We start from the raw sequence: 18,856 nt of genomic DNA, 5'->3' as shown, positions 1-18,856 counted from the left end.
ATATTTTGTTTTATTGTTGTACTTTTTAGTCGCGATACATTTTTTATTTTATTTTATTTTATTTTATTTTATTTAGTCTGTGTTGATTCGGGTATGTTTGTATGGAAATAAATTTAAGTTATCTCAAATGCTTTTATTTTGAAGGACGGACATACCAACCGGAAGTACTATCATTCACTTCCTGGTCTTTACGTATATCCGAGCCGCTAGGATTTTGCCCACTTTGTTCGTCCTATATTTATATTTTCTAACCGCCAGGATGCAGATTTGCAGCGTGTGCAGCGAACATCCACCGAAATACAAATGTCCAGCCTGCAAAATAAGATAGTGAGTAACTTTAAAGAGAATAAATACTTTACAAAAATATTAGCTTTAGCTACCGAGAGCTAGCGGCAAAGCTAAACTACGACTCAGAAATAGTGCTGTAACTTACCTTGTGTTTGGTTCACTTTAAAACATGGAAACCCTGACAAATAAAAACCCAAATGTGCTCATGTGTACAGACAGTGCCATTATCCTAAAGCAATGTCCTAAAAGTTACACGTGTAAACAAATGTGGACATCAACACCACATGGGATTGCAGCCTGTTAGGAGCATTAGCGCCACCTTCTGCTCCGGAGTGTGCATCACATATTAAATCTTATATATAAACCCTGTTCTTCCCATAATATAAAATATTAAAAACTGCACTGTTGCTCCACTTTACCGGTTCATTTATGATTTTATATTAGCATGGCGTCCATTGCCTTTCTTGTTCACACTGAATGGCTAAAACTAATGATTATTTTTAGTATTGATTTATCTGCCCATTATTTTCTTGATTGATCGTCAGTAAAATGTCAGAAGACAGTGGAACACGCCCTGTGTTATTAATTACTGTGTTTTCTCCTCTCACAGTTGTTCGCTTGGCTGTTACAAGAGGCATAAAGGTAAATCTGATCTCAGTATTGTAGTGATGTCATAATGTGCTGTTTTGATGAGATATGATCATACGTAGATGACATATTAGACGGATCCACCATCTAATTCTTTATTTGTCCATAGACACTTGCCTTCCTGTTGAGCAGCCTGCACCGTCTGATCCTGAGACTAAGGAGCCTTTCAGCACTGGTATGTTAATATGTCTCTGAAGACTCCTGTGAGTCTGGTTCTTAATTAGCATCAGTATCAGCCAGCATGAGCACTAATAATGTAACATAATGTAAAAGGTGGTGAAAGACTGGTGATACTGCACTCAGGAATGTCTGTGTGCTTCACTGTGTTTGCAGAAACGTGGACTGTTGATGATCTTCTGCATGAAGATGACATCACTGACAAAGTGCCTCTGCAGAAGCTTCAGCTGCTAGGTATTAATCCAACTGTACCTTTCATCTGCTCTTTAGGGATAGTTTGGATTTTTGAAGTGGGGTCGTGTGAGGTTCTTATCCATAGTCAGTGTGTTACCTACAGTAGATGGTGGTCGGCACACCCCCAGTCTGGAGAAGCAGGCAGGAGTACTGCTGTGGACGGGGGCAGCAGCAAAACAAATTTTTCAGTTTAAGGCCCTGTCTACGTGTATAAAGATATTTTTTAAAAAGGATATTTTCTTTTTTCTTTTTTGGCTTCATGTCTTCACACACAAAGTGTTAAGTCACTTAAATTGAGTTTTTTTTTTTTTTTAAACAACCTCAAAGTGCAGATGTTTCAAAACTCTGTTCACTTTGTATCCGTGTAGACGTGTAAAACGGAGTGTTTGGAAAATGATGATGTAATTTTCTCCATGTGCTCATGTCAATTTTTGCTTTGTGTAGTGAGTGAACACCAGAAACGACAATGGTGGACTTCTGGTTTGTTTAAGTGTTGTCAGCCAACTAGTGTTTTGGATGTGTAAATGCAGAGTGACACAGACACACTACCGCACAAGTATAAATGCCCACAACGGCGTAGGGTCAGTCGCACAACTATATATATCCCAGTTAAGTTTTTAAAAAAAGTCAAACGTGGATACTTAATATTTTCCTATTTCCTGTACAGGTCAGTCAAAAGAGCTCAGAGATCTTCTCTGTAACCCCCATCTGAGACAGTTACTGCGCTCCATTGACAGCGCGGACAGCAAAGCCGACGCGATGAAGGCCGCCATGCAGGAGCCTCTGTTTGTTGAATTTTCAGACCAGTGTTTGAAAACTGTAGAAAATGAAGCGTTAACATCCAGTGAAGCGGGTGATTTGTAAAATGGTGCCTGCATTAATTTTCTATCAGATCACGTTTTCATATTTTTGTATGAAGTTTTGGAATAGGCATGTTGTGCAATTATTGTTGATCTAAGTTCCTGTCCCGTGCCTTGTCATGCTACAATATGTATATATATGTTCAAATAAATGCTGAAATGTTTTATATCAGCTCCTGAGTCAACGCTAAAGTTTTTACAGTCTAGTTAAAGAAGTCGCTTGAGAAAAGGCTGATCATGTTGACAAAGTTTGAGTTGAAAGGAAAATGTTGTAACACTGACATTTATTTCAACAAAACATTTAAATAACATGTTTCAAGTTGTACATCAATCCCGTAGTATCCCTGACAGAACAGTATACAGATTTCAAATCAGTCATAATAACTCAATGACACATTTAAGTCAGTCTAAAGCTGGCAAATGTTAAATATTTAGCGAGCAAATGAAGATATGCAGCAAATCAACAGAGCTGTCCCTGTGGGTAATGTGTTGGATCAAAAGCTAAAACAATAAACATCAGTGTTGAGTTACATTAATACATTTTTATGACATCACTTATTACAAAGATAATAAAATCCGATGGCTATAGTGTTTGTTCTCCCACAGAAAACACTAGTGTCAAAATACTTTGGTATGTTTTACAGTACTCGCTTAATGCTTTGGACTGCAGCAGATTAAATCCACACAGGAAGTGGTTTATTATAACGACCCTTTATCAAAACAAAAAGCAGCAACTTAAATAAACCTGGCTTCATCATTTCCCTGTTTCACATGAGTGTGTCTTCATGTGTGTCTGTTGCTGTGTGTGAGCAGGTGTGTGGTTTTAATGTGCAATATGTGCTTTACATGTGCAATACTTGCTTAATTTCTTTTTTCCCTCCAGCATAAATCACACTCAAAATTATGGAAGCCAGTTTTTGCAAATGTGTTGAAAAAAATCTTGTGAGTCAAAAAAATCTTGTGAGTCATGATGAGAAACTTAGAATAATTATGATGTAGTATCTGAAAATAAGCAACTCTTTCATACAGCGTACCAGAAGAAAATGTTGTCATTGTACATTTGTGGCATCGTATTATCCTCCAAACATGGGTTTTGTTTTTAGGGACTGTTACTGTATTTCCAGCTGCTTTTTCAGCCCCCAAATGTGGATGTTTTTTAGTGACCCATAGCTGGTTTTCTAGTGGCGTTGCAGCCCCTAAGCGTGAGAGTATTTTAAGGACCCATGGCTGTTTCTCCAGCGACATTTTAGCCCCCAAATGTGGGTGTATTTTGAGCCCCCCCTTGCTGTTTTTTTTCCAGATGCTTTTCAGCCCTCAAATACAGATATTTTTTGGTGACCCACAGCTGGTTTTCTAACAGTGTTTTGGCCCCCAAATGTGGGGGTAGTTAAGGGACCCATGGCAGTTTTTCCAGCGGCTTTTCAGCACCCAGCTGTGGGTGTTTTTTGAGCCCCCTGTCGCTGTTTTTCCAGCTGCTTTTCAGCCTTTAAATGCGCGTGTTTTTCAGTGAACCGAGGCTGGCTTTCCAGCGGTTTTTAGCCCCCAAACGTGGGGGTATCCTAGGGACCCCTAGCTGTTTTCCCAGCGGCTTTTTAACCCCTAAATGTGGGTGTTTTTTGGGCCCCCCATTGCTGTTTTTTCAGCTGCTTTTCAGCGCCCAAATACAGATATTTTTTGGTGACCCATAGCTGGTTTTCTAGCAATGTTTTGGCCCCCAAATGTGGGGGTAGTTTAGGGACCCGTGGCTGTTTTTCCAGCAGCTTTTCAGCGCCCAACTGTGGGAATTGTGAACAAACTGGCTGTTTTTTGAGCGACATTTTACCTACCATCAGGCCTAAATCAAAATATTGAGAAAGTTTATTTTACAAGACTAAGTCGAATTTTGAGATACTTTTTTTTCATCACATTGGCAGAAATGGACTTCCATACTAAATAAATGGTGGATGTTGTTATAACATCTGCAATCGTATCTGCATCTGGCCCATTTGTTTTTACACCCGAAATAAGTCTATAAAATCACACATAAATAATCACCCTTAAATAAATACATATACTAACAGCCCATTTGTGATTTGAGTGTAGATTCAGAGAAAGGCACTCGTAGTTTGATCAACAGTCAGACATTCGAAAGAGGCAACAATAAAACAAAAACCTGCAGTCCTCTGTTTATGAAGGTGCTGAGGCTGTGCAGTGTCATTTCAGCTCTCCAGACAACACTAATTTAAAAAAAAATTTCCATCTTGATCTTGTCCTACAGTGACATCATTGTTTTCTACATGTCTACTCTCAGATGTGGCAGTTTAGTGGTCAGTGTTTCTGGACAGTCTACTGACTGAGATTTTAGATTAGAGATGATTTTTTTTTTAGTTCATGGAACCTGAACACCACTAGAGATGATTTATGATGAGAAGGTCAGGTTCACATTGTAGTGCATTATTACAGAACTCCTCAAGGATCATGGAGAGATTTTTTTTTCCCTTCCCTCACATTACATCTTGCATTCCCTTGCAACAGTTTATAAGGTGAAAACAGTGGCAGTTGGCAGCAAGGGGAAAGAAAAAGGGAATGCAAAGAAATAATCTCACCATGACACTTGTATATCATGTTACCTGGCCTCCTCATAGGTTTAAATATTTTGCCAGGGTGCAGGTCTTTGCACCCTTGTATAACAGAGTGAGATTAACTTTGGCATTCTAAGTCGGACCTGAAAATAATCACTTCAAACACAAAATGGCAGCATAAAACACCAGGTTTGTTCCCTCTGTGTCAGATTATGGAAGAGCAGCTGCTTCACTGCAACACCTCGGTGCCAGATCAGTCTGTGTCCATGAAATCAACATTTAGTGTTCTGCATAACTCTTACAAAGTCTTCTCTAGCAGGATGGCGTTGAACCCTGTCACGTCGCTCTTAATGCCTGGTTGCCTGTCAGCGTAGAGGAGTGGAGATCGCTGACAGTGCAGCTTTACAGATCCCTGAGTGGAAGAGAACACCTCAAATGACCGATCAAAAAAATCATCCACATGATTAAAAACCTGATGGTAGATTTAACAGCCCTCACCTTGGGTTGAGCCCGTATGGAGGCGAGCTCCTCCGAGTACTGGTTGGTCTTCACCTTGTACTCCCCTCTCCTGGAGGGCAGGTTGAGGGAGGCCATCACAGACACCATCTTCTGGAAGCCTGTGGCCGTCAGAGACATGGTGATGGACGGGGCTGAGGCCAGAGCCAGGCCCATGGGCCACCCTCGCACTGGAACGGGCTCTGGGATGGAGGAGAGCTGCACGGAGCCCCGCTCCCTGACAACGGGGTTCAATGGCGGCACTTCTTCCTCCACTAGGTCCTTTGCATCATCCAGTTCTGCGTCAGCCACGGACTTCAACAGAGTCTGACAAGAAAACAGAACAGACTTTAAAATCCTTCTCCTAACTTGCAAAGCTCTAAATGATCTTGTTCCGTCATATCTTACAGAGCTCACAGTGCCCTATTATCCCACTAGAACACTGCGCTCTGAGAATGCAGGGTAACTCGTGGTTCCTAAAGTCTCCAAAAACAAGAACAGGAGCCAGAGCCTTCATCTATCAGGCCAGGAACCATCTTCCTGTTTCAATCCAAGAGGCAGGTATTCATGGTGTATATGGAGGAAAGCAGCTCTCTCGGGGTGTCACGGTGAAGACAGCAGGTGGCAAAGAGTGATGACAGCAGTGGAATTAAGTGTCAAGATGAGCTCAGAGCTACTGTTCAGAGTGCTAAACCAGAAGTAGCCAGCTCAGCCAGCGATAGTCTCTAGTGCACTTGCTCTATGGGCTCAATGATGGAAGCAGTGCCAATCATCTAGGTAATTTCATACCACGGAAATAGAGCTTTTTTGCTTCATATGCCACCGAGCAACTTTGATAGGAACAGGCCTTTAGCTGTATCCAAGTCTCTTTATGCATCCACATCTGAACCTCCCCAGCCAACTTTAGCTTATCAACTGTACTGTTGTGTGTACGTCTTTAATCCTGTTACCTTCTTGAGAGCAGGTGGCCTGTTACTGTGGAGAACCAATGAATTACAAGAAAAAGAAAGAGCTAGACAGAGTCACGACAGAAGATCATAGACTGTACTTGGTTTTTGGAGCCAGAAGTGACCATATTTGGGTGAGAGGGTGGAGCTACGGAGGAGCGAGGAGCGGATCTGACTGAAGCTGAGGACATTATCATCAGAAAGCATGTCACTGAAAGCGGCCTGCCCTTAATTATGCGTAACTTTAAGCCTCAAATGTAAACAGGTTTATCAGTTTTTCAGTTCTGAGTCGCATGTCTTTAATTGGTTTATTCTTAATCTTCAATATTATTTCATGAGGTTTTGTTCTTAGTTTTAATGGATTTGAGTCATTTTTATGGTCGGTTGCTGGCTTTGTTTCTACCTTGCACTGAAATGTGCTGCATAAATAAAGTTTTGCACTGGAAGGCACTCGTGCATTGGCTCTGGAGGCTGCGTCCACCTCTTTTATACAGTCTTTGGCAAAAAAAAAACATGTATTCTTTCCAAATCTCACCTTCCACTTCCTCCAGGTGTTCTGGATGGTTGAAGCTGCTGTGTTCCACCTGTGCACCTGCCTCCTGACCCGCCAGGACCGCACCGCTGCAGGAGGCATAACAACACATTCAACATCTGACCAAGCCATTCATCCTGCAAGTTTAATCTGTGTGTATGGTGGACAGGAAGTGTTTACGTAGTCCCATTCAGAACAACAGTTAATCAGGTCTGTGCTCGGCAGAGATCAACAGTGTCAGTCTACAATCATCGTGTACAGACTCCACCAGCTGGTTCCTGTTGGCCAGACACTTAGGTCAAAGCCACGGAGCTCAGCAGTACCTGGCCAGGGCATTAAGAGTTTACCTGCTTGGATCAGGGTGGCAGACTGCTGGCGGGCGCGGCGTCTGCGGTGCTGGCGCCTCCGCCAGCAGCACTGGATGGAGAAGGCACACTGAGACAGGATCTTCTTCCTCTGATCCTCCAGTAAATCTAGCTGTGAGACAACAGATAGGAAGGTCAGCACCCCTGAGAAGACCAGGTTTGCTTCACAGGCCTGAGAAGTAACTGAAACATGTGTGAGGATGCCTGTGTGCATAAATGACTGACCATCGACTGGGTGAGAAAAACTTTGGTCCTCCCACAGTGCACCCATGAATTGCGTTTGTTACTGTCAAGGTTGTGCGAGGTGTCAAACGCCTTCTGCTGCAACACGACGCTGAGGAGCTTCTCCACCTCTTGCCGAAGAACATCGTTGCTGTCAGACTCCACAGCTACAACAGAGAGGAATTAGAGTGAGGCACTTGAGACAATTCAAGTTAGGGCAGAGCAGCAGAGATTTACTTTTACCACAGTCATTTTTTGGCAGTCAGTGAGGTGAAAACTGTTCAGTGGGTGAAGCATGAGAGCACAGAGAAATCCATCAGAATCAACAGCACAGTTTGCACAGACACTGATGACATGAATCTTTTAAACCTGATGAGATTCAGCAGCATTCAGGGTTAATGAGCAGGTTACTAAAACATTCATTCAACAAGAGACATGCTAGTGGCTCTATGAGGCTGACAACAATGTTAACATGTTTAGCAGGTGTACTGTTTACCATGTTCACCATATTAAACTAAGCACAAAAAGTAAGGAAATTTGTGTTTGGTAGATTATTTCTTTGTTGTAACAATGCTTCTTGGCAATAAATCTTACACTGTTGACAGCCTGTTTATTTACCTTTTAAATGGTGCCACATTTGTAAGGAACATGCCTTTGTGGGATGAGCAGCAGAGCTGAGTATGTGGGTTACGCCCATGAAAAATTTGCCAAATCTTCTCTGCCAATGCCAAACAGTTTTTTTTGCTGTTGACTCTTGTTTGGTGGCCAAGAAGCATTGTTACAACAAAGAAATCATCTACCAAACACAAATTTCCTTACTTTTTGTGCTTAGTTTTTTATAGCTGTTTGGGGCTCAGGTGTGTTACAAAGTAAGCACAGTGTCAAGTGTGAAGTCATTTGTACGAGCAGTTCTGTAGAAAGCTGCAAGCAGCGATACCACAGGCCAAACAATCTGCACTAGTTTCATCAAAACCCTCGAATGTCTGCCTCATGGTGGTGCTACACGACAAGTCAGGTGATCACTACAGTCATTAAGTTACATCCAGTAGTTGTTGACACATTCAAGTCTGGAACGAAGAGGCAGACAGACTGACAGAGCAACATTGCATGTTTAGCTGAACTTTAGTTGAAGCATGCACTGATCAGGAATGAGTAATGAAACATGCAATGACATGCAAGGCAAGCTCTGAAAGTCAGAGGTGCATGCATTTACCTGGAAAGTTCATAAGAAGTTGCAAATTTTGTTAGAAAGTCTTGTTTTATACACCAAATGGAAAAGTTCCCAGGACAGCAGAGAGCTGAGGATCACAGTTACTAAGAGGGCTAACGAAGGAAAAGGTGAATAAACCAGCAGACCTAAAGAGAGGAAATAAAATCACTCTTTGTCCACAGGAAACATCCCAAAATTAACCATAAATTGATCCCGCAACAAACTGTACTTACCAACATGATGACTTCCTGACTTGAAATTTGAATGTTTTAGAATCAGGCCGTAACGCTGCATGAAGCCTTGGAAAGGAATTCTGTACAACAGAAATTAAAAGTCAATCGAAATCAAAGAGAAAGAACAAAACATTAAAGAATAACTTTGATATTTTCCAGCCTGGACCCTATTTTCCCATTTTTTCTGTCCAAGTGACAAATGAGAACAACAATTTTTTTAAACTGGTCCAGTATTGAGTGAGAGCTCTGCAGCCGGCAGCTGCAAAACAGGCTGCAATGTAATCACTCGGGGCATGTTCATGCTGCTACTACCAAACACACCAGACTCTATTTAAATAAATTGTAATTTTAGCGTGTATAGTGTCAGCATATTATCATATGAAACTGAGTGAGTTAAGGGTTTATTTCAACCAAACCAGAGCTGGTGATTGTTGGGACAGTGAAAAGATGAACCAGGACAGTTTTTGTGGGTTTTATTTTGTGTCTTTTGACTTTGACCAACTGGAGTCTGGTGGATTTGGCAACAGGGATTTCAGGGCTGTTTCTGATTAAATAAAACAAAAAGGTCTATCACCAGACTCCATTTAAATAGACAATAATTTATGACAATAATTAAATAAACAATAATTCTGTCATCGTAAAACACTCTTTATTCACTTTTTTTGTCACTGACAGGATCAGATTTTTTTTATTCAAGTGTCTGACAACATTTATGGAAAGGATCCCTACAGAGATAGACCTTTTTGTTTATGAGTAAAATCTTTTTTGTGTAACCAGTGACATCTCCAAAATTGCCATTGCCAAAGTCACTAGACTCCATTTAAGTAAATTAAATGGTTCTAACTTAAGTAAACTCACAAATCTAATGTGCACTTTACAAAGATTCTTTTCTCACAAACTTCTAACTTCTAATGCTAATCATTTTAGCATGTATAGTCTGGTGGGTTTGGTGATAGCAATTTTGGGGCTTATTCTTGTTAAACAAAAAGGATCTTACTCTCTAACAAAAAGGTCTGTCTCTGTAGGGATCCTTCCCATAATGTTGTCAGACAATTAAGATAACAACATGAGCCTGTCAGTAACAAAATCAAGAACTTAGTGAATGTACACTGATGAACAAGAACATGTCTTGGGTGGTTACATTGCAGCATGTATTGCAGTTGTTGTTCCCAAAACAGGAAAGAAGAGTCCAGGTTGTAAAACACTTAAGTTACCCTTTAAGATTAGGAGTTAACAAAGGAAAATGTTTTACCTTATTGGGAAGCCAGCAGCACTGATATGAATCGTCTCCACGATCCCACAGGCCTCCAGCTGCATGATGACCTGACAGCAGACAGGAAATATCCATTAAAGCATTTTGTAAAAATAGAAAGCACTGCCTCTCGTTGTCAGTGCTGTTAAAGAGAACACCCACCTCCTCCTTTTTGAAGGTCAGCGGTTTGCACTCTGGGTTGGGTTTGATGCAGCGGGTGTAGTGAGGAGTGGTGGTGTGCAGGATCTTCATCAGGCTCTCCAGAGAGTTCTACAATCAGACATTAACATCATCAGTGCTGTGATGCTACGGTCCCCAACAAGCTACTATAACCCTGTGGACAGAGGCTTCAGTTGGCTCTCGCACCTTGAACTTGGAGACCACGGTGACTTTACTGAGTCCCTTGTTCGTTGGGTTCTCGGTTTCCTTGTCGGTGAAGATCTGTTGAAGCAGCGGGTCGTCAGACTTCTGGAGCAGGTCGATTAGCTCTGGTGGCACTGGGTCCTAAAACACAGAGTCAAGAAGGAGATGAGTGGGTGGACCTGTGGTCAACTTTCAAAGTTTGTCTTAGGCTACATCCACACTGATATGTTTCCTTTTAAAACACATAACTTTTGCTACGTTTCACCTTGCCCCCACACTGCTCCGCCGTTTTGGAACCCCTAAAACTGAGACATTCGCTTTGAGACAGTCTTAAATAAAAAAAGATATTAGTGTGATGGTAGTCTTACACACCTTGTTTTTCTCCACCATCCCCTGGATCTGGTAGTTGACTTTGCCGGCGTAATGCGCCACAGTGAAGTGAGGCTCCTTGCTGAACTTGTCCCAGCTGATGTTGGCGTTATCACGGAGCTCCTTCTCCAAACGAACCCTGAACGTCTTCGCGTCGGAGACTCGATTCAGACGACTCTCCTTTAGGACAGGTGCGGAAAAAGTTGTCATCATCCAGATACTACAGATACATGTACTTAATTATAAATCAATGATTAAGCAAGAGAACAATCACATGGAAACAAAGGGTTAAAAGGAGTAGAGGACAATTAACAACAAGTAAATTACCTCATTAAGAAGAGAGAACACACTGACGGGGCTTCCCTCTATAAGATCCAGACAGCTCTGATTGTCTTGGTATTTGACGAAGGACCACGCCAACCCCTCAGTCACGTATTCCTCCTGGAAAAACAAACATGAATATTATTATCTGCAGAGGTTTCACGAAGCCTCCTGGATGTCTGAGGCCAGCAGAGAAACTGTCTCTCTCCTGAGATCACTGCATGGAAACTGATACCTGCTGAGCTCTGAGGTAATGAGCCACAAAGTGCTGCTGCAGCTTCTCGTTGGCGTAGTTGATGCACAGCTGCTCCAGGTTATTGATCTGGAAACACTCGAAGCCGTACACATCCAGAACTCCTGCAGATCACAGAGAGGAGAGGACGTTAACATGAGTCTCTGTGAGTTACATTAACAGTAATACAGTCTATGAAAGATGGAAAATTTCTCAGAGAGGAAAAGCTTTTTAATTAAAGGTACTGATTGGCAGTGGGCAGGACGATAACCATATGAATTCTGTTTGACCAATAAGAGTAAAGCAACACACAGCTAAATCACACACAATATTTAATAAGCAACAAATCGAAATTACTCCAAATTCTTAGATACTGAAAACAAAAGTAATTTTAACTGATGAACAAGCATTTATTTTAACATTGTATTAGGGCTGGCACGATATCAGGTTTTCACTACATCAATGTCACGGTCAAAAGAATTCACAATAACGATATTATCGTGATATTAATATAAAAAATTGAAAATGATAATAATTATTGTGTGTTTTGTCCTTTTTTTTTTTTTTTTTTTTTTTTTTTTTTTTACAAATTACACTCAAAATTCAAGTGCAGGGAGGTGGAGAGGGAGGCAAAGTGAGAGCGGAAAGAAACTGAAATGGTTTAAGAGACGCTGGATTATTTACTCAGTATCATTAATGATATCAATATTTCATTTTCAAAATATCACAGTTATCGTCAAACGAAATATTATGTGTGTAAAAATGTCATACATTTTAAATATGATAAATATCATTATGAATTCATTATGAACTTATTAATTATATGTTATCTTTCACATACATCAATGACGAAAAAAAGTTGACCCCAGTCTCCCTGGATTTTTATGTGAATTTAAAAAATAAATCAAGACTCTCAAATTTATTATTGTTAAAAACAGTAATGGAAACTGTTTAACTGTGAAAGAAAAATAATGTTGATCATTATCATTATTTTTCTTCTTCATTTTTATATATAATTTTCTTGTTTTTTAGAGCAGCAAATTTCCTTAAAATTATTAAAAACAAATCTTTTTAATTTGGCTTTTAATTTGGCTTTATAAATATAGTTATTATTACTAGAATTTTATATTATTGAAGTTGTTTCAAATCCAATTTTTTAAAATGTATTTATGTATTTGTTTATTTAAATTCCTATTCTTCTTTCTCTGTGCCATAATGTTGAGAAGAGTTACATAAATCTTTTAGACTGTTATCTCTGCACATTGCACATATTCTAATTATACTTCACACTGTGATTTTTGACATTTCTGAACAAACTACTTGTTCTAAAGTAATTTTTGTCATATTTGTATTGTAGTTTTTTCTATTCTATGTTAATGTTTCTGGACTTTTATCATTATACATCAAATTTAATGGTGACACACATATTGAGACTGATGATGATTTTATACCTATCACTTATAATTATGAGTTTTGTTTAGTCGTTTCATAAGCGTTTATTGCATATTGTGGAATTGTTGTTTGATTTTATGATCTATGGATACACTGCTTATTGTTTTGTTACACTGTGTCTAATAAGGTGCCCTTGAGTGCTTTGAAAGGCGCCTAAAAATAAAATGTATTATTATTATTGTTATCAAAACACCAAAGCAAATTCCTTGAATATTAAAATCTACGTAGCAGTAAACCCTTCTGATGAAAAGAAACTGGGGAAAATATTACGAATATATTCATATTCAATGACAGTTTTTTACCTATGAAGTTGCACCACATGGATTTGTCTGCACATATGCTGTTGTTGATGAACGTCACCAGCCATTCAAATAATCTGTTGGGAAACAGACACAAACTCTTAATCCTCCTCTAAGAGAGAGCCTGTAAATATAAAGAGTGATTAACAGACACTGTTTATTGTAAACAGACGAACGTGATGGTTTCACATTTGAGTGTTTATGTGGAGTGTTTGACGACAACAGAGACAAAAACAAGTTCCTGCACGGCCGGTCTCCTTCCTCCTTTCCACATAATATTATCACACTGCTGTTATCTGATGAACAAATCCTGGTTCTTACTGGGCGTAGATGACCTTGGCGAGGCAGTCTCTCCTCATGCTGCACTCTGCCTGGGAACAGGGCTTCAGCACGCTCTGCTTCCCCGCCTTCAACGTCCTCACTCTTAGACAGGCCTGAAGCTCCTCAGCCGGGACACACAGCAGCTCAGCAGCCCTCTGCAAGAAGTCTGAGACACAGGCAGGAAAGGAAGGCTGTTAACTACGTTGTTCATGTTTGAAAAAACATAAAAATAAAAAAACTTTATTTTTTGTTTAAACTACATTTTAGTTTCCTCTTTTTCATTAACAACAACCTGCCATCTCCAAAGAACCTCAGCCAGTGGCCCTACATGTCCCCTTTGCACGTCTCCAGCAAACCTAAAACACATTCTTGTTGGCTGCGAGACAAGCCTGACACAAGGTCGTCACACCTGGCAGCACACAGCACAGTCAGGTGCTGAAGTGTGTCAATGCCCTGCCTCCTCCATCATCCCATCCCGCATTTACAGAGAGAGAGTTTGTCTGTGAACGTGTGACTCAATCCATGGCCTGTCCAGTAAAATCAGGCACCAGCCAGCTAGGAGAGGCACGTGACCAGAGGTTATTGGCAGATCTGAATCAGCGGCTAAGCTTCCTATCTGAGATTGCCTCTGATAACTTCAGACCAGACCTCGTGCTTTGGTCCTACTCACTGCGCCTTGTCTACAAAATAGAGCTCTCTATGCCCAGGGAGGATGCTGTGGAGGAGGCCTACAAATGCAAGAGCCCTAAGTACGCAGATGCTTAGCAATGTGCCTGGAAAGAAAAGGTCTTCCCAGTTGAAATTGGCTGCAGAGGCTTCATGGGCAAGTCAACTACCAGGCTGCTTAAGGGAATGGGAATTCGAGGGCAAGCCCAATGTCAGGCCATCAAAGCCCTCTGTAGCGCAGGATTAAGAGACACCACTTGGGCCCCGAAATAACGTCAGCATCAACATCTAGAGGGAGTAAGACAGACGTCTCTGCTTGGCTCTACCTTCCCCGTGCTCTTCCTTACTTTTCTATCCATCTAATCTTAATTCGACAGCTCGACAGATGGAGAACCGTCCTATTGACAATATTCCAGCTGTTATTTGGGGTTTGTGACATGGGGAAGATTGGGATTGGATTTCTTGCTTTGTTCCTTGTCATTTACATCGATCAGCCAAAACATTAAAACCACTGACAGGTATGGCCGTAACGGTACATGTATTTGTATCGAACCGTTCGGTACGTGACTTTCGGTTCGGCACGACCCTGTACCGAATTATTGGGTGCAGGATATTATTTTATTTTATTTTGTTTTATTTTAATTCAGTTTTTGCGAGCCGAACCATTTAAAATATCTAGTTCCCCGACGGACATAATTGAGTGACGGACCGAGTCCGACCATAAATCTCCGCTTTCACTTTGTACAGCGCATTCTCGCATTTTGACAACATGGCAAGTGAGCCTGACGAACCTGAAGACCCACCCACAAACCTCCGTTTGGGAACACTTTGGTTTCAGGGTAAAATACGAAGATGGAAATAAACAAGTTGTCAAGACAAAAGCAGTGTGCCGACACTGCAGAACAGTGGTCGGGTATGTACTTGGAAACACGTCTAACATGCTAACGCATCCAAAGCGACACCACCCGAGTTTGAACGTTAACCGGCACGACTAGAAAAAGCAATCTGGTGCAAACTACGATATCGTCGTTGTTTAAAAAGAAAGAGCGTTTCCCTGCCCATCGCGTTAAAGAAATAACCAACACCATTGGAGTTGAGTAAAATTGTTTAAGCTGCACTTTAGATATAAGCATGTTTTGTTTACTGCACTTTAACAAAGTGGGAAAGCTAAGTAAGTTCCTAGTAAAACTGAATGTGAGCAGGCTTTAAAGCTGACCAGCTGCACTATACTTTTTATTTTTATTGAGTAAAACTGTTTAAGCAGACATTTATATTTATATTTTTCATTAAAAAAATGTGTTAAAAAAAACAGCAGGATTTTATTTTTCACTTTTATATTTCTATTTTCATTCAAACAATGTGAAAAAGCAGGATTTTATATATATTTGTTTCATTCAAAAATTGTGTAAAAAGAGTTAACTGCTGTGGTGGTATGTTTTAATAAGGTTACCAATAAGTAAAAGATATTTAATAGTTGTCTATTTTTTTCATTACTGTACCGAAAAAAACAGAACCGTGACTTGTGTACCGAGGTACGTACCGAACCGTGATTTTTGTGTACTGTTACACCCCTACTGACAGGTGAAGTGAACAACACTGATCATCTTGTTGCAATGTGATGTACTGTTGGGAAACCTTTGGCTCTGACATTCACGTGGATGCCACCTGACACGCTCCACCCACCAGTGTAGACCATGTACTTCCCCCTTATGGCAATGGCACTCCTCAGAAGAAGTGGCCGCCCAGCAGGACAATACACCACGCTCCGCCACAAAAACTGCTTAGGAATGACCCAAGGAAGTTGACAAAGTGCTCCAAGCGTCAACCTGTTCTTCAAATTCCCTGGATCCCCATCTGATCAAACATCTGTGGGACATGCTGGTACCCCACCTCACAACCCACAGGACTCAAAAGATCTGAAGCTAACGCCCTGGTGCCAGACACCAAGGGACACCCTCCAGAGGTCCTGTGTCCATTCCTTGATAGGTCAGAGCCACGTCCAGTCCAAGGAGCACATACCATGGATCAGGGGTACCTCTGGGGTACCAGCACGTCCCTTAAATGTTCGATCAGGTTGGGATCTGGGGTATTTGGAGGTCAGGTCGATGCCTTGAGCTCTTTGTCCTGTTCCTCAGGTCATTCCTGAGCAGTTTTTGTGATGTGGCATGGTGCATTGTCCTGCTGGGGGGCACTGCCATTGACAAGTGCCGTTGCCATGAGTTTATTTTGTCTGCAACGGAGTTTTGGTGGGTGGAGCACATCAAGTAGCATCCACATGAATGCCATAATAATATGGCATGCCAAATAATAATAATATCCAATACCTTTGGACTGTTCGTCGAGGTCACAAGGTTGGGATTCACTCGTTGAAGAGGAGAAATTGAAGTTGCCCAGCTGCAGAATCCCTGCTAATATCTGTAAGGCAACACAACAGACAGAGAAATTAATTAAAGATAATAAAAGAAATGTTCATGGGGTTTAGAAATGCTAAATACAGCGGGTTAAATTTATGACGAGTACCTTACCCTGAATATTTGTTTCTGCCTTTCTTCATTAATGCCCAGATGAACCATCGCCTCGATAGTCTCGTGAAAACAGTCCTCTGTAAAACATAAAATGAGGAGTAGTTATAGGTGACGATCACAAAAATCCATCCATCCATCCATTTTCAGCCGTTTATCCCAAGCCAGGTCATGGGGGCAGCAGGCTGAGCAAAGCACCCCAAACGTCCCTCTCCACAGCAACGCTTTCCAGCTCCTCCTGTTCAGAAGCCCGAACCACCTCAATTGATCCCTTTTGACACGAAGGAGCAGCAGCTCTATGCCGAGCTCCCTGCGGATGTCTGAGCTCCGTACCCTATCTCTAAGGCTGAGCTCAGACACCCCACGGAAGAAACTTGTTTTGGCTGCTTGTATCTGCAACCTCATTCTTTCAATCACTACCCAGAGCTCATGACCATAGGTGTAGATGGACCAGTAAATTGAAAGCTTTGCCTTCTGGCACAGCACCTCCATCACTGCAGACGGCACGCCCACCACCCATCACAATATCACACAAGTCACACAGAGGTACCAAAGAGAATCACAAAAATGTCCAGAATAACTATCTAAATAAAAACCAACCTTCAACAGTTTTTTCAGAGTTCGGCAGCCACGCAAAACTTTGGTCACCTGGCATCTTCCACTCCTTCCTCTGCTCATCCGTGGCTCCTTTCATCATCTGAAAAACAAATATCAGCGTTTACACCTGCTGTACGTATCATTGTGTTAATATTAAAATGAGGTTTTGTGCAGCTCTCACCTGGTAAAAGATGTGGAAGTTCCTCTCGTTATCCGGCTGGCAGGCCACCCTGGTCTTCTCAAGCAAGTACGTCTGCACAGACGCCCCCACCAGCAGCTGATTCCTTCATGTGAAAGTAACACGTTAAACAAACTGACCATCAGCAAGCTCACATGATGAAGAAGAATCAGCTGTAAGTACCTGTCTAGCTGGAGCTGGATGTACTTTCCAAAGCGACTGCTGTTGTTGTTCCGGAGCGTACAGGCGTTGCCTACACGGAGGACAAAGTGTTGACTGAGTGACTGTCCACAGTAGTTATTATCACATTATCCAGACACCAGCGATCAGTTATCAGTTACCAAAAGCCTCCATGATGGGGTTGGAGTCCAGCACCCTCCTCTCGATCCTCTCCACTGTGTCCTGACTCTTCACCACAGAGGAGGAGGCCGCCACAGTCGCGTAGTATTTCATCAGGCAACGAGATGTCCATGTCTGTAAAGAAACAAATCACAGGTGAGGGTCAGCAGGTTTGTTTCTGCTCATACTATGACACAATTTACAGCCATCACCGTGTTTACAGCTGCAACTAACAAGTATTCTCCTTATCAATGAATCACTTGAGAATTTAAATGATTAATATTTTAACCGAAAAATGTCAGAAAAAAACAAAAAATGCTCAGCAAAAGTTCCCACAGGCTAAAGTGACATAACCATATCTTAAATCTCAAAGACTTAAGATTCTTGAAAGCAGCCAGCTTATAAACACATAATCAGCTTTTCCTACATACTGTAAATTAGCCAGTACTCCAATCTATGGCACTGTACGTTAAAAAGCAACTGATAGTTTGAACCCTGGACTGATGTTGTACGTTACGTTAATTATTAACACACTATGTCATCAAGTAAAGTACATTTTATTTATATAATCTACTATTTATCACTAATTTGCCTCCAAGGGTTTACAATCTATACAGCATACGACACCCTCTGTCCTTTTTAACCCTCAATTCAGATAAGGAAAAACTCTCAGAAATATGGAGGATGGAAGATGCCAAAATAAAAATTAACTGAATAAATGTCGCAATAATAATTTAAATACCTAGACATATACCAAAAATAATATCAAAAATAACTGTAGGTATTATTAGATGACAATGCATGTATTTGTATTTATTTTAAAGTTATTATGTTTTCAAAAATGTATTTATTCATGCGTTAATTAATTAGGCTTTAATTAATTAATAAATGGGACATGAAATGATGTTTTAATTTACTTTTTTGTTTATCTTTGTGTTAATTCCCCCATCTTTTTATTTTCCTATTTAATTTAAATGTTTTTTAATTTTATTTATTTAAAAATACATATATATATATTTATTCGTGTATTAATGAAGTAGGCTTTAATTAATTGATAAAATGGTACATGAACTGATGTTTTAAAGGGCCAGTGTGTAAAATGGGTTGAAAACAGTGACATCAGTGGTCAAATTCTAGATTGCAGGGCTCACTCGCTCACCCCTCCCGTCGGGT

General features: G+C 40.9%; 2 protein-coding genes across 2 annotated transcripts in view; one reads left to right on the top strand and one right to left on the bottom strand.

Moving 5' to 3' along the window:
* On the top strand, window positions 1–5,019 carry znhit3 (zinc finger, HIT-type containing 3). Its single transcript, XM_050040127.1, has 5 exons — window positions 1–327; window positions 899–930; window positions 1,046–1,111; window positions 1,270–1,347; window positions 2,015–5,019. Exons 1-5 carry the CDS (start codon window positions 260–262, stop codon window positions 2,209–2,211), a joined length of 441 nt encoding a protein of 146 aa, XP_049896084.1. The 5' UTR covers window positions 1–259; the 3' UTR covers window positions 2,212–5,019.
* LOC126387594 (unconventional myosin-XIX) overlaps window positions 3,379–18,856 on the bottom strand; it is a 21,891-nt gene continuing 6,413 nt past the window's right edge. Inside the window, exons 5-24 of the mRNA XM_050040126.1 lie at window positions 17,686–17,818; window positions 17,528–17,597; window positions 17,348–17,450; window positions 17,170–17,266; window positions 16,573–16,649; window positions 16,372–16,462; window positions 13,382–13,547; window positions 13,064–13,137; window positions 11,313–11,434; window positions 11,084–11,197; window positions 10,760–10,936; window positions 10,391–10,528; window positions 10,187–10,294; window positions 10,025–10,095; window positions 8,773–8,852; window positions 7,333–7,496; window positions 7,090–7,219; window positions 6,746–6,831; window positions 5,267–5,590; window positions 3,379–5,180 (exon numbers count right to left, since the gene is read on the bottom strand). Of these exons, the coding sequence (XP_049896083.1) occupies window positions 5,067–5,180; window positions 5,267–5,590; window positions 6,746–6,831; window positions 7,090–7,219; window positions 7,333–7,496; window positions 8,773–8,852; window positions 10,025–10,095; window positions 10,187–10,294; window positions 10,391–10,528; window positions 10,760–10,936; window positions 11,084–11,197; window positions 11,313–11,434; window positions 13,064–13,137; window positions 13,382–13,547; window positions 16,372–16,462; window positions 16,573–16,649; window positions 17,170–17,266; window positions 17,348–17,450; window positions 17,528–17,597; window positions 17,686–17,818 (2,439 nt within the window). The 3' untranslated portion in view covers window positions 3,379–5,066. The remainder of the gene's footprint in view (window positions 5,181–5,266; window positions 5,591–6,745; window positions 6,832–7,089; window positions 7,220–7,332; window positions 7,497–8,772; window positions 8,853–10,024; window positions 10,096–10,186; window positions 10,295–10,390; window positions 10,529–10,759; window positions 10,937–11,083; window positions 11,198–11,312; window positions 11,435–13,063; window positions 13,138–13,381; window positions 13,548–16,371; window positions 16,463–16,572; window positions 16,650–17,169; window positions 17,267–17,347; window positions 17,451–17,527; window positions 17,598–17,685; window positions 17,819–18,856) is intronic.

This window comes from Epinephelus moara, chromosome 3, assembly GCF_006386435.1.
Source record: "Epinephelus moara isolate mb chromosome 3, YSFRI_EMoa_1.0, whole genome shotgun sequence".
In the NCBI taxonomy this organism is placed as follows: domain Eukaryota; kingdom Metazoa; phylum Chordata; class Actinopteri; order Perciformes; family Serranidae; genus Epinephelus; species Epinephelus moara.
The sequence above is the reverse complement of the archived record's forward strand: the minus strand, read 5'-3'. Positions and strand labels throughout refer to the sequence as shown.

Bases quoted from the DNA above. Each gene is read 5' to 3' on its own strand.
- znhit3 (XM_050040127.1), top strand. From the start codon at position 260: ATGCAGATTTGCAGCGTGTGCAGCGAACATCCACCGAAATACAAATGT. The intron at 328-898 runs GTGAGTAACTTT...CTCCTCTCACAG, and splicing joins CCAGCCTGCAAAATAAGATA to TTGTTCGCTTGGCTGTTACA. The intron at 1,348-2,014 runs GTATTAATCCAA...TTTCCTGTACAG, and splicing joins GCAGAAGCTTCAGCTGCTAG to GTCAGTCAAAAGAGCTCAGA.